We start from the raw sequence: 14,429 nt of genomic DNA on the forward strand, positions 1-14,429 counted from the left end.
TCTGAGCACTCTAAGACCAAAGCCAGCTGTCATCTAACACAGCTTGTGCTCCCACTAAAGCATAGGCCCATTGTCATGGCTTCTGCAAGAATTAGGCATTTCTCCTCATGCTTTGACCTGGATTGAGTACGAACTGGTCATTGCATTGTGCTGCGGAGAAATTAAGTCAGTCCCAACACGAAGAAAACACTGCAGGACGTTTGGCTACAGCTGACATTCTCTCACCAGCACTTTGCAAACTCCCCTCCCGCTGATTTTGAGAGGGTGCCCAGCACCTTACAGCTGCGTGCTGAGGAGGAGCCGATGCCAAGGCTCTCCTGCGCCCATTCACGCCAAGCAAAGCAGAGACGAAACCCGTGCTTCTTACAAACAGGTTTATTTGCATTTTGACTGGAGCACAGATTCTAGATACAGATTTCTTCTGCACAACAGTACAAGAGCCAGTGCAAAATATGCTTTTTATTTATTTATTTATTCATGTACAAAAAAAACCAAAAACCAACAAATGAAAAGACAAAGAGTGTGGCAGTATTTACTCACAACTGGTATGCCTCAGCCTCCAATCGACCCACCTCCACTTGCCCTCGCCCATCACACCGACTTTGTAATCGGCACCGCCTGTCTTGAATGGCTGCATTGTCAGTGAAGAGAGGTAACCCCCCTAGCCCTCTGAAAGATAAACACTCACCCCAAGCAAACTGGGACAACAGCAGGCTACTGAAAAAAGTTGGACACACCAGCTGATCACCAATGTGTCCCTCCCGCAGGGAGAAGAATTTTGTGGGACTGGCAAAAAAAAAAAGGTACCAATCAGAAATACACAAAGAATTGGGCACCAGCTTAACCCATTTGTTAAAGAAAGGCAAGGATGTTAAGATACACCTCCAGTCTGCCTTCTCGTATTCACCCACAGCAGTGATGATCAAGGCCAAATACTCCCCGCTTTGAGTACCCTGTGCTGTCAAACAGATTATAATCTTAAGAAAATATTTCTATTAGTACCATAAAGTTAAACCATTTCATAACTGGAGGAGAAAGAGAAGCTACAGTCTGAATACAAGCATTTCTTTGAGAACAGTCAAAAACAAAACCAGAAACAGACAAAAAAAAAAACCTGTCCCAGTCATCCACCAGATGATTGTTAGAATTACAGCCAATGCTTAAGCAATACAACATTGAGCTAGGAAAGTCATCGTATGGTTGTTCTGCTTAGGGAGTAGCTCTTACTAGTTTACAAAGCGTTGGGCAATCTATTTCTCTTTAACTAATTTTCAGAAGCTGCAATATAGAACTGCAGTGTTAGTGCAAGAATATGCCCATCTTCACCAAGGTCTGGGATTTACATTGCAGAAATTAATCAAATTTACATCACTCCAAGTGTACCATGTCCAAATCACCTAGAGTCACTATTATGGACTTTTATATTTCTACCCAAGGAACGGCTGGGTTTCAAAGCTTGATCAACCAGAGTCTTTTACATTGAATTGCAATTAAACAAAGCAGAGTACCAGTTAAAGCCAAAGAACACAAGTACTCAGCACGCATATGTGTTGATACAGTACAGTATGTATGTGTGTATATATATATACGCATAAATATGTATATGTTACATTATAAGGAGAGTGCCATTCAGGACTTCTGAACTGCAAGAATCCTTTTACCACATCCAAGTCTCAAAACTTCAGCCCATTAAATTTCACACCAAGACAATGAGAACTCCAATATTTTCCAGATTGAATTATTATTTCTATTTTAGCCAATTAACCAAGCAGGGCCAGCTGAAAGAACAGGAGCTTTAATTTTAATAACACCAGTCCTGCCACCTCAGGCAGATGGCACAAATTTCTATCACCAGATTATTTGCCCCTTCCCTGCCCTGCAGTTGTGTATCATGGGCATTTCTATGAGTTCTCAGACCATCACCAGAGTCGTACTACCTGATCTGTATCAACTTACTCAGTTGTCAGAGAAAATGCTGCAATTTATGAAATAGTTTCAAACAGCCAGTACAGATCTGACAAGAACCCAGGTTTATACTTTGCAGTGCTGGCTGGAGTCATACTGGTTTTAATCATGTAGTCTTTTCATCCCCAGCAAGCCCACTTCAACTCATAGTGGCTGCCATCATACATACAACCTCAGAGCTGGACCGTTTGGGATACCATACTATTCATTGTAATCCTAAACCCCAGACCTTATAAAGGTCTGCTGTACAAATTTCACATATAGAGCTGAAAAATGTCTCATTTAAATCACTTTGAGCAGGAGGTTTCATTTGTTACTTTTTAAAAAAGAAACAGGAGCAACAAAAAGTAAAAAAAGGCAAGAATAAATGTAACAGGCACTTAAGAGCAAAGCAAATGCAAAACCCTTTTGGATATTTAGATGAGGGCGAGCTACTCATCTCCCTTGCCTTTAGCCTATCTAGAATTAAGACATCTAGCCCAGACTAATCATTTGTGCTTCCTCCAGTCTTGAGGAAACAAAAGCTTCCTTCTGGAGGCTGTCACATCCTCAAACAGGGCAAATGAGTCTCTCCAGGGATGGCAGACCCTCTGTAACCACAGGGAGAGTCTAAGATTACCTGCCACTTACACAGGTGAGACAATTCTCTCTCACTCCTCACATAAGCCACTAACATAAATCCTGAAGGCTTTGCTTGGTTCCTGCATGGACAAACTCGCCAACTTCAACAGGGCAAGGGTTTGTTTTTATGTCTTTGGGAGGCAGAGGGGGAGGTTCATCAGCAGTCCAATCTCACACCAACGTTGCTCGACCACTTGTACTGGCCGCTCAGCCACGATCGTTCATGGCCAGTTTGCCCAGGTACAACAACCGGTTGGTTGCGCAGCATCATGCAATAAGGGCAAAGGGTGCAACACGTTTTCCTAACACCCAGAGATGCATTGCGGTCTACAGCTTCCTCAAGGTGGGCAGTGGAGGGAGAGGTGCTGATCTCCTCTCTCTGGTGACCAGCGATAGGACATGAGGGAGTGGAATGAAGCTGCGTCAGGGCAAGTTCAGACTGGACATTAGGAAAAGGTTCTTCACCGAGAGAGTGGTCAGTCACTGGAACAGGCTCCCCAGGGAAGTGGTCACAGCACCAAGCCTGTCAGAGTTCAAGGAGCGTCTGGATGACGCTCTTAGTCATATGGTTTAGTTTTAGGTATTCCAGCGAGGAGCAGGGATTTGGACTCAATGATCCTTATGAGTCCCTTCCAAGTCAAGATATTCTATGATTCTAAGCTGAAGTAACTTGACATTCTCTTAGACACCAAACTAGCTGTGCTGTGTCTTCATGGGTGTGTATGTTACTTGACCACAATCCTCCAAATTTCTGCTGGGACTACAGAGGCTCAACAAGGACTAGAACTACTCTGTCAAGTAAGTGTAGGCCTTACACACACATTAAAGTTATACAGCTTTACAAACAGGCTAACATAGATAAAACAGTAGAGCCCACCCAGTAGGACAATATTCATAATCTATGGGATTGTTTACTCTTGTATACCTTCTTACAGCATGGAAAGGAGAACAAGATACATTGTCAAATTCACTCTCATATCAGTATAAAATTATTTTATTTTAGAAAATCTAAATATAACAAGGCCCTAACGGAGAGTTATTTTTGTTCAAAATTAATCAAGCAAGTGCTACTGAAACACTATGAAGACTTTTGCATATAATTCCTTATGGGCAAGATTTCTTTTTTAAATAATCAAGAACAAGTTACATTTTTTTTAAATAAGCGAACAGTTCTCAGTCCCTAACTCTGGGTGCAAAGCTACGTCTATCCTTTCTTCACACTGCTATGTTTCAGTATTGCTGTGTCCCCTGAATTACAGGGCTATCACATGTGAGTAGATACGGTACAGGCTACACTCCTGGCAACTCCAAGGTCTTTTTTAAACCCTTCTCATCGGGTCAGATTCACCTCTCTGACTTGCATGCCAACAACAGCCATGCCATACATTGGGCCTGTATTACAAAACAGGATGAAAAAGCACAACCAATGTACACCTTCCAAAGCACTTTCCACAAAAGGAACCAAACAACTCCTGGTACGCAGGGGCACATTGGTCCCACATACTCGCAAAACCAGCTGGAATTTATTCCCTGTTTTGGAAGGCAGCTGTAACTGCATGGCCACAATCTGGATGACTCAGTGCCCAGGGCCAGGGGCTCCCCAGCTGCCCCCCTCCACACGCATGGCAGCACAGAGCAGGCTGCAAAGCCAGGGAGATGACACCGGCACAAGGCAGGGTCAAGCTTGACATGGCATCACCTTCCTCTCAAAAAGATGGCATTTCCCATCCTCTGCAAAGGCATTTCTTCCCCCAAAGCTCCCCCTGGCCTCTCTGTCTGACCTCCCCTCTCTGTCGGGAGACCACTTACAACCTCCTCACCTACGCAACCTGGTCCTCAACCAAGAAGCCTCAAACTCCTTCACTCCGGGGGGAGGAATCGCCATGTCCCAAAGACTGGGCGTCCTTTTTGGAGAAACGCTACAATTCATGGAGCATCCAGGACAGCCAATTGAGCAAGATCGTGCCTAAGTAGGCACAGTTACTCAATTAGCTGAGCTGGCTGAAGGTTTTCCCATTGTAACTCGATTTTTCTATTCTAGTATTATTTTTGGTGTAAAAAAATTCAGTGGGGATGGGTGGGTTTTTTTGCACAAAACTTGATGCTTTTAATGAAAAAAAGGTTGCTTTTCCCAATATTTTGCTGCTTATTTCTGTTGGGAAAACTTGAAACACATCGTTTTTGTCAGAAAAATATCAGTCCATGTCTGTCCGAATTCCTCCGGTGTCAGCTGGGAGCTGTAATTCATGGGCTCCATGTCCCCCTCTTTCCCAGAAGGCTGGGCTCCTGGGCACCCCTCCAGCCTTCATGACGCATTCCCCCTTTGACTAACCCACAGTAAGAGCATCATAGGATCTGTAACCCAGCCAAAGAGCTCAGCCCCAAGGGAGACACGGCACACAAGGCACTTGAATGGTAATTTCTGAGGTCTGCAACAGTAGCTCAAACTGATGCTGCTTTAAGGGCCAAATGGATTTAATTAAATGTTTCCATTTCAAAAGGCTAGAACATTTTATTCAGCATTTTCCAGCTGACAATTTCTCATTTTTTGAAAAATTTCCATTCCAGGAAAATTTTTGGTATTTCAGCTTTCCATCTCAATTCAGGATGAAATTCAATGTTCAAGTATGAGAATTTGATGCTACATGGACACTCGGTTTGGGAAACAGCCTTATTAACTAGCTGCCAAAAGTGAAACGACTCCATCCATGCAAGAGGGGTGTGATCCAGTTTGCCTTTGACATCAGTGGAAGCCACTTTTTCAGCTCAGTGGAGCCTGGATGGCGTCCCAAAAGACCAAGGGAGGGTGGAGTTGACCATAGTTTCAGATATTGGAAACAGGAGTCGAGTGAAATAGCAAGAACATAAGAACCAGCAACTAAGATGATCTGTTACCTGGACTCAATCAAAACTCAGTTTTACTTACTTTAGCAAGTAACAGGAAGAAAAATCATTAAGATTATAAAACCTAATTCCCAGTTACAGTAAAGATACCAGTTAATCAAACCTTTGTAGAGTAGAATAAATCCATGCTATGAATTTGTAATGAGCTCTATAACTTTCAATGTTCAAAACATTTCCTCAGAAAACCTTCATATACTCCAATCAGGGAGACTACTCTGAAGCTAAAGATACAATATGGTACTGAACTGCTTGCCTCAGGTTGTCTGTCCTCCCTTGAACCCACAAAATTGTTCTATTGGATGGGTATTACAGAAGTTCTGTCAGGAGGGACTACGGTCTCTGGACTTTAAGCACATCTACAGGTGGAGAACAGCTAAGAGCAGCCTTCCAGGGTTGACGCTCTGGGTGAGGACTGGGCATCAAATCCATCCTCTGCATTGCCCAGTCTGTTTTTGGATGTAGCCCCAAGACTTCCACCTCAAAGAGTAAAAAAGAAGCCCCAGGGAGCCTATGTCCATCAGCAACAGGGGGTGTGTTGAAAGCAAGAGAGCACTCAGAACAGTAAATAAATCAATTCACCCAACCATGAGGGGTCTAGAGAATTGGTTTTTGTTTATCTTTCATTTCCCTTTAGTACAAGGCAGATGTTTCTAAGTAATAAGCAGAAACCTCGACAATTTTTAAGACTGAAGAGGAAGGGAGGGAGGAAGAAACATGTACAAGCTTTGAGGATGTTCTCAGCTCCAGCTTAAAAAAAAAAAAAAAACCCAAAACAAAACTACACACCACCAAAAATGTATATCTGTAAAAGCAAGTTTTTCCTTAAGCTGTTTGGTAATTCTTAGTTCATAGGAGCATTTTATCCAGAAGGTTCTTCATGTTTCCAGTCTAGGTTGTAGCAATCTCAGTGAGGCACTAAATTTTAGGCTGTTAAAGTCTTTCTGTGCAGCACGGTCATTTTAAAATGATGTGGTAGCCGTCATTGCTTTCAGCTGTAACAAAGAAATGCAAAGCATTTTTTCATTCCTTTTAGAAAACAGCACAGATACAGAACTCCAGATTTTCTCCTTAGGTAGTTTGCAATAGTTTGTACTCTTGTTCCACAACCCACTCATGAAAACCAATGTTGAACATGTAGGTTAAAGCATTTACATAAAAAAATACGACATACTAACTGTCACCTTTTATCATTTTACTGGAAAGTTTTCTTCTCGTTTATGTCAGTGGTATCAATGGATTTATGAAAGTTTTACAACAGTGTAACTGAGAGGAAAGCATAGATCAATCAGTCTACCGTATGTAAGTTGATGCAACACCTTGACTTACACTATATTAGGTTACTTATCTTTTCAGGATAACAGCACTGAGTTTGTGATAACGTTTAGTGCAATTGAAAGGAGGAATTATCTTTAGAGCCACATGTAATAGCAGCAGCAATACATACCTTTTAATGTGCTGATAACAAAACAAGATTCATCTTGAAAGTTTTGCACCATCTGAAGGGCAGAAGGAAAAAAGCCAACACAAAATATTTTTAGCAATTAAATTCAAGTTTCTTTCAGTGCCAGTATAGAGTTTAGAGGAGAGGTATCAAACTGTCCTGAGTCCTGTCCTACACTGTCCTAAGTAACCCTGCCTGTAAGATTATTAAAGTACATGACTGATTAATTAAGCTCCTTGCAGCTGCTAATGTGCTTAAGAGAAGCTCATACTAAAGTGCTTGCCTGGAACTGATCTAGCTTGTTCAGCATTTTACCATCCTCTTTGCAGCTCTTGATCCTGCAAGTTCTTATACCGCTCCAGTTAGTCTATTAAAGACTGTGCTCTTAATCGCCTTCAGTGAAGCTGTAGTTGTTTAGACTGGATGAAGGCAGTCCCTCTCCTAAAATCTAACAACGGTAATACACATTCAGCTGAACGAGGAGGCTCAGTTGAGCTTACATTAGCATCCGAAATAATATCTAGAGGTGGTCAGCCCTGAAAAATGGACTCCTTGCTGAATAAAGGAATATTGCTACTGAAAAGCCATCTCAGCAGCATCCACCTGGTTATTTTGACCAGACATTAGTATAGATGCTGTGCTTGCAGGAATCATTTACCTGCTTGTATTTTGTTGAGGCACAGGAATCTTAATGAAACTGCTATGAGAGGCAAGGCAGACCACGGGAAACAAGATTAGTATCTAAAGCTATTTGAGTTATTCATGAGATACAACTAGATTTTCAGAACATGTGCAGGTTCTAGTGAGGCCCCTAAGTAAAGAGGCAAGTTAAGAGATTCAGCTGATTTCAGATCCAGTCTGAAATGCTCATTTAAGCTTCATCCTTAGTCAATGCTTCCTCCCATCTTAGAGTAGCTGTGTGGGACAGAGGAGGTGAATTACCCTCAGGAGGTGTCTCATACAGTTGAAGCAGATGCTGGACACCTAACTTCAGAAGGGAGCTGACCAGAACCTCTCTGATCAGCTCAGAAAATCCAGCTTTAAGCAAAAGCCTTCTCCTAGCTATTGAATATCATTCAAGTAGAGCACTTTCCAGCTGTAAGTCCTCACACCAAATATCCTTTTCAACTTAGACTAATCTCCCTATTCTCTTCTGGGTTTAACATCCACCCCCCGCTCCCGCAAATCAAACTTCACTGGCCAGTCTGTGTGTCTGTGCCTAATGATGCGTGAAGTACATTCATAGAGTGCCTCACTCTTGCCACTATAGTACTAGAACAAGAAAAAAATTATTAAAAAAAGCAATAGACATTGTTAATAATTGACTTAAATAAATACTTAAAGCCTTATACCCAAGCTGGTTCAGGCAATTCCCCTACCAAGAGTTGCCTCCAAGCACTTTACATCTATAAAGCATCAAGGTTTCAGATTTAATCAGGCTGAAATAGCAAGGAGGAATAAGCATTTCAGCCTTCGATTTAGGCTCCAGTTGAGACCTATGCTCTGCTTCATTTGTTTTAACAATGTTTCTTAAAAATGAAGCTCCTTAAGTGATTCTGGTGCATGAATGAGTAAGTAATTTAGTGGGGGGAAAAGAGGAAGAAGGGCAACTCACTATTAACCTGCAAGTTAATGGAATGGACTAAATTAAGCCATCATATAATGGGACACAAACAGCGAGCAGAGGTCCATTAATTTACGGTGTGCACTTACACAGCACTGACTCTGACCCAGTGGTTGTGATCACTAGCCAAGATGTAAGATTAATTGCCCTACAGACTTTCAAACTTGCCTTTTTTAGGAAACATTCCTACTTAAAGATTCTCACTTTAGATCCTCACTTCAAAATTTGTTTAAGTAGCCAGCATAAAAAGGAAATGACTGATTTTGTTCTGTTTTGTTCTGTTTTCAAAAAAAGACTCTTTTACAAAGCAAAGATCTTAAAATCACACCAAAATCAATGGTATGCATGAATGATTTGCTTAAGTATTTGCTTTAACTTGTTGGGATTAGTAACCTTGCAAAGCTTCCTTGAAGATTCATTCCATAATTTAAAAGGTCATTCTAACTTCAAGCAGTCAGACAACCGTTACAGCTCTGACAGAGTTTGCACTAACCCCTTACCTCATTGCTCACTAATACATGGATTCCTGTGGGTCCCTGCCGATAGATTCGATTTATCTGCTGTGGAGAAATGCTGTACAAGTTTGCAATCTTCTCGATTAATTCCAGCGTGGTCAATTCTTCCAAGAAGATTGCATGATATACTGCAACAAGTTGAAAGTCATTACAGAATTATAGAGTAATTACAGAATAGCAACTACAGATTACACTAAGATGCCCGATACCAACAACCAAATGGGTTTAAGATCAAGGTTAAAATCTTGACAGTAGGTAAACAAGCTTAGTACCTTTAAAGCAGTACCCAAATATCCAGCTTGATGATTTGTAGAAAAACGCCCAGTATTTGGATACAGTGGGCAAATAAAGCATACGTCACTTTTGCCCAGAGGAAAACACGGGGACTAATGACAACATGTATCATGGGGCAGTAAAAAAGTCCTCTCATAAAGACGTTAACATTTTTGGATAATGTACTTTTACTGATTTTGACATTTTAAAGTAGATCCAATTAACAGTAAACCACATGATATTATGTTACACAAAAGTAGTATTTTATTAGATGTTATCCCACTGATTCCATAGGCACAAACTAAAGACTACAATGTATCAGATAACTGCAGATGACAGTATTATTTTTTAAATCCAATCCAAATGGTAGAAACAACCAAGTAGACAAGCTGTGCCTGGTTAATACTATGTGCAAGAACTAAGGACAATTTCTATTCTCATTTGATCGTACATCATGTCATGACGGATAGTTAAGAGCAGTGAGTCCCCAAAAGCTTCAAACTTCCAAGAATTAGAACCTCACTTTAAGACATACCAACCTTCCATTTCCCAGGATATTTTCAAACAAGCCATAATCTAAAGCAAATCGTGGATGGGAAGGTAGTTTTTAATGCTATGGTCCCTATTAAGAACTGAATAGAGAATTTGCCGCAGCATTCTGCAGATAGCTTGTAAGTTGGGTCTGTTCCCCAGGCAGATGGTACCAGTTGGAATGTGTAGCCCTGAAACTAACCAAAGCGGCAGAACTAGGATAAATAGGACCTCTTTAAATACTCAGGACACCAAGCTGTCCCATGCAGGAGCTCAGGCAGCATTCTCACCAGATAAGTGTTTAACAAAATCCGTACATAAAAACTTACCACAAAGACTGCCATCTCCGTTTTCTCGTTTTTGGTGGAGATGGGACCTGTTTTGCTCCGGTTCTTGACAGACATAAATTGTCATCTTGGGCCTTACATTTCTAAGGATTATTGAAAAAACAGTATTGAGTTGTTTAGTAGATCTAAAATTGTTCCAGTCAGCTACCAAACAATGACAGATGGAATCATTCAGGCTGTGCATAAATAACCGACTAAGGGACAGTCTTGATGCTGGTGACTAGATGTCTTGGGAGGTCTATAAGAGCCCCCTGGGAGGTGGTGATACAGTGCAGAGCACCTTAACCTCTTCAGGATCAGATAAGAATAAACAGTTTACAGCATTTGCCAAGCAGCTCATCATACCTGCTTTTACTGATTTGAATCCTGCCCAGCTGTAAAATTTATGATGTTATTGCAATAAAAGTAAGTTTAAGAGTCATTTGAGGCTCCAGGGGTTGGTTGGTTGGTTTGTTGTTTGTTACCAGTGATGGAGATGCAAGACAGGGTATTGTAGGCCGTGTCTCACATGAAGTGGATGGAACCTATCAGCTGGTAGCAAACAAACCACTGGGGATCCATATTATGCTGCTTCATTTCGGCAACATTTCTGAGCTGTGCTTAGATTTGAATACCATTGTGATCTCCAGCCTCTGAGATGACCTCTCTGAAGTGTTGAAAGGAAGTCTAAATGCTACAGCTCCAGGATTAACTTCTAGTTAACACTGAAATTACCAAGGGATGCTGCCATAACAAAAAAATAGGAAGGAAGAAGTACAAACCTTCCTTTGATTGCATTAAAGAGCCGAATTCCATCAGCAGGGCCACAGATTTGAACAAAATCTTCTTTGGACATCTTCAGTAAGTCAGCACCTACATATTTCAAATTGATTTTTTTTCAGAAGTTAAGCAAATCTTAGCTTCCAAATTGTGTGTATGGGCAGCAGGAAAGGGCAGGGGGAGAGAATCCACAAAGCTAAATCAGACAGATTTGCCTAGAGAAGTTGCAAACTCAGAGAGGTGTATGCTGCAAATCAATCATCGTGAAACAGAGCTAGAAGCTGCCAAAAGAGCAGTGTTACACTGGAAGATACTCTAGCCAGCTCAGAGACAAGCTAGATATTTAACATTGGCCATTAAATGGCCCAATTTTCTCTAACTCCCACGTTCACCAGGTTATTTAATCATGTTGCAAGTCAGAGAGAGGCTCCTCAATGTTTCAATATCTTTAACAATTCCCCCTTCCACCAACTTACTGCCGTGTACAACTACCTAATGGGAGGGTACAGTGAAGATGGAGCTGCAGATGGAGCCAGACTCTTCTCAAAGGTGCACAGGGACAGGATGAGAGGCAGCAGACAGAAGATGCAAGATGGGAAGCACTGATTAGGTATAAGGAAAAACCTTTTCACTGTGAGAGTAGTGAAGTATTTGAAGAGGTTGCTTAGAGACACTGTGGAATTTCCAACCTTGGGGATACTCAAATGCAACTGCACAAGGCCCTGGACTTGCTTCAAGCAGGGGGTTGCACCTAATGAACTCAAGAAGTCCCTTCCATCTTAACTTACTCTCTTCCATCTTTACTTATTCTATATTTCTACAAACTGTTTCGGCAAATGCTGACTAATCTAAGAACAAAAGAACAACCACACTGGATCAGACCAGTGATCCCATCAACAGTGGCCAGCAGCAGATGCTATTGGTATGAAGCATGAGCTGCAATCACAAAAGAGAATAAAGACAAAATAATTAGACTGTTTAAACTCACCCGAAAAACTTGAGAAGAGTCTACAGAATGGAGAGAACCTATTACGATGAAGCCACTGCTGGGCATCTTGAATAGAAGCAGAAGGAAGGAGATGCTACATTGCAAAAAGAATAAGAAGGTCTTGAAATGAACTGTTCACCAGTGTCCTAAAAAAGAAAAGCACCACATTAACATGATCTCAAGTACTTACATCATTGCTGGGAGGCAGGAGCTCCACTTGGTGGGTTGGAGAACTGTTGCTAAAAAAAATTATGTAAAGTTGGAAGAGAAAAAAAACATTATTTTAAATTTTACATTGCAGTGTCCCTCCTCTTCCCCCTCCTCCATTTGACTCAACTGTCACAAGTTATATACCAACTTGGCTCTTCTCTCTATCATTTTAGAAAAGGTGTCCAAAATCTGGACCAAGAAAAGAAAAAAAAAAGAAAAAAAGAAATCTCTATTTGAGCGTTTTGTTGGTCAGTTGAGGTCCTACTCAACACTGAGAGAAAAACTCAGTCTACTGACCTCATTCAAGCTTTTCCATATGGGTGACTCACTAACGTGACACCATCTAAGCAAGGAAGTTGTGACCAACAGAGTGGCTGAACTCAAAATTTCTACAAGCCAGAAATCCCCTAAATCCACTGTCTAATAATGATTCTTCACAAAAATTCAATAAAGGACCTTATAATTCAACCCTGGTGTTATCTTAAACATAGTAAATTGCAGTTTAACTCTCACTCAAAACTACATTTCTACTAAACCCTCCTAAAACAGACAGGACTTTAACATGTCAAGGATTTTCCCAAAGAGTTAATAATCTACCACTGGAAGAAAATGCTCAACAGATCTCTCTACTAACACCAATTTTTGTCATTTCAGTGTTTGTCCTTATTCATAGGTTGAGGTCACTCATTGAAAATTTGTGATACAACATTGATTAATTAATAAGCTGTGTGGGAAGGTGACAAGGCTGCAGAGTCCTAGAGAAGGAAAAGAAAGGCCTACGTCAAATTCCTAGGGGAAAGTACGTTGCAGGGAGGACTCAGAAGTACTGAGGGACCCTGCTGTATATTTCTGTCATCAGCTGTCATCTTGGGTGTTTCAGGACCACTAAAACTGTTTCTTTATGACAGCTATATTGATGAATTAAACATGCCTCCTGTTAGCCCTTTGTTCTGGAACGGCTTCTCAAAACCCAGGCTGTTTTGCCCCAGACAGGATTTCTTCCCATTCAACTGGGAATTCAACACCCCAAACCACCTCAGGACAGAAAGGAAGGAAGAAATACCAACTCTGAAGAGGTGCTGAAGGCTGAAAGCCCCTAACGTTCCTGTCAGAAGATACTGGGAATTGCTGGTACGGGGCATGGTGTGTTCTCTGACCCCCACAGAAGAGTAAGAGAAGAAATTCATGGCAGGAATTGCCCTGGTGGTCCTCTGATGTTCACCTCCCAGCCACCACATAAGCAGAGGACATACAAAGAGTACTCTGCGTTACAGGGAATTCCTGGATGGAAGGTCTTAAAAGGCTTTGTGGGAAATATTCTCCCCTTTCTGGGAAGGGTGGTCCTTGACCTCTTCTTCCAGGGTATGAAATGCATGGACACACAAAACACATGCACACAAAGGCTACCGTATCAACAGGAAAGATAAAGCATTTATTTGTTACATACCCATCTCCAAGGTTGAAGCTGTTGGGTGAACTGTTGTAGCTTGGAGATGGAGCATTGTTCATTTGATAAGGCACATCTGGCCAGGGAGAGCACTGTTGGAAGAAAGGCAGCAGGGATACTTTCATAAGGATGGAAATAAAGGATTCAATTCTCCTCTCATACCACATTCATGCTGTTGCCACGCCACTAACTTCAGCTCATCACTCCTGCTGGGAGGAGGAGACAGGCCATGGATTTTCTACGCTGCTCTCCAAGCGGGCTGTCAGGGGGCCAGATTGATTCCAGTTGTGCATTCCACATTTCTCCCATTTCACAAAGCCTGTCCCCAAATAACACTGGGCCAAAGTGTGCACAGCTGTAAGTCAGAGCAACGCCAGTAAGTCAACTCAGACTGAAGGCAGCAACGATACAGAAATACCCCTGGTCTCAATTATAAATCCCTAATTAAATCCAGGCAAGAGTGACAAATACGCTCCAGTGGCATTGCTTCAGGTTTATACCAGTGAAAGAGCAGAATTTGAACCAGCCTGCTAAAACCTCTGGCTATTAGTCAAAGAGCTTGAGTTATAAATGGGCATTACATGGAGAAAATGTAAGATAGACAGACAGACACAAAGCTACTAAAAGCCTTCACAAATGTAGGTCAAACTCCATATTCCATTACAGTAGTGTAAAACCAGAGTAACCCAGCTAGAATTGGTGACTCTGTTCTGAATATAAGCCACCGTAATCTGTAGGAGAAGTCTAGCCCTGTGAAACCTCTCACCACCAAGAGCTCAAGAAAATGCTCTGTAGTATCCTTGC

The 14,429-nt window shown here is 41.6% G+C and overlaps 1 protein-coding gene across 2 annotated transcripts in view; it reads right to left on the minus strand.

The window, feature by feature from the left end:
• Positions 1 to 360: 360 nt before the first annotated feature.
• The window catches only part of TFCP2L1 (transcription factor CP2 like 1), a 38,104-nt gene continuing 24,035 nt past the window's right edge, over positions 361 to 14,429 (minus strand). For both annotated transcript variants that reach the window (XM_052792859.1, XM_052792861.1), the window contains 8 exons: positions 13,626 to 13,717; positions 12,159 to 12,207; positions 11,969 to 12,062; positions 10,983 to 11,073; positions 10,204 to 10,304; positions 9,056 to 9,198; positions 6,935 to 6,986; positions 361 to 6,482 (listed from right to left, as the gene is read on the minus strand). In XM_052792859.1, coding sequence (XP_052648819.1) covers positions 6,445 to 6,482; positions 6,935 to 6,986; positions 9,056 to 9,198; positions 10,204 to 10,304; positions 10,983 to 11,073; positions 11,969 to 12,062; positions 12,159 to 12,207; positions 13,626 to 13,717 — 660 coding nt within the window. In that variant the 3' untranslated portion in view covers positions 361 to 6,444. The remainder of the gene's footprint in view (positions 6,483 to 6,934; positions 6,987 to 9,055; positions 9,199 to 10,203; positions 10,305 to 10,982; positions 11,074 to 11,968; positions 12,063 to 12,158; positions 12,208 to 13,625; positions 13,718 to 14,429) is intronic.

The sequence above is a fragment of the Harpia harpyja genome, chromosome 7 (genome assembly GCF_026419915.1).
Source record: "Harpia harpyja isolate bHarHar1 chromosome 7, bHarHar1 primary haplotype, whole genome shotgun sequence".
Lineage (NCBI taxonomy): Eukaryota > Metazoa > Chordata > Aves > Accipitriformes > Accipitridae > Harpia > Harpia harpyja.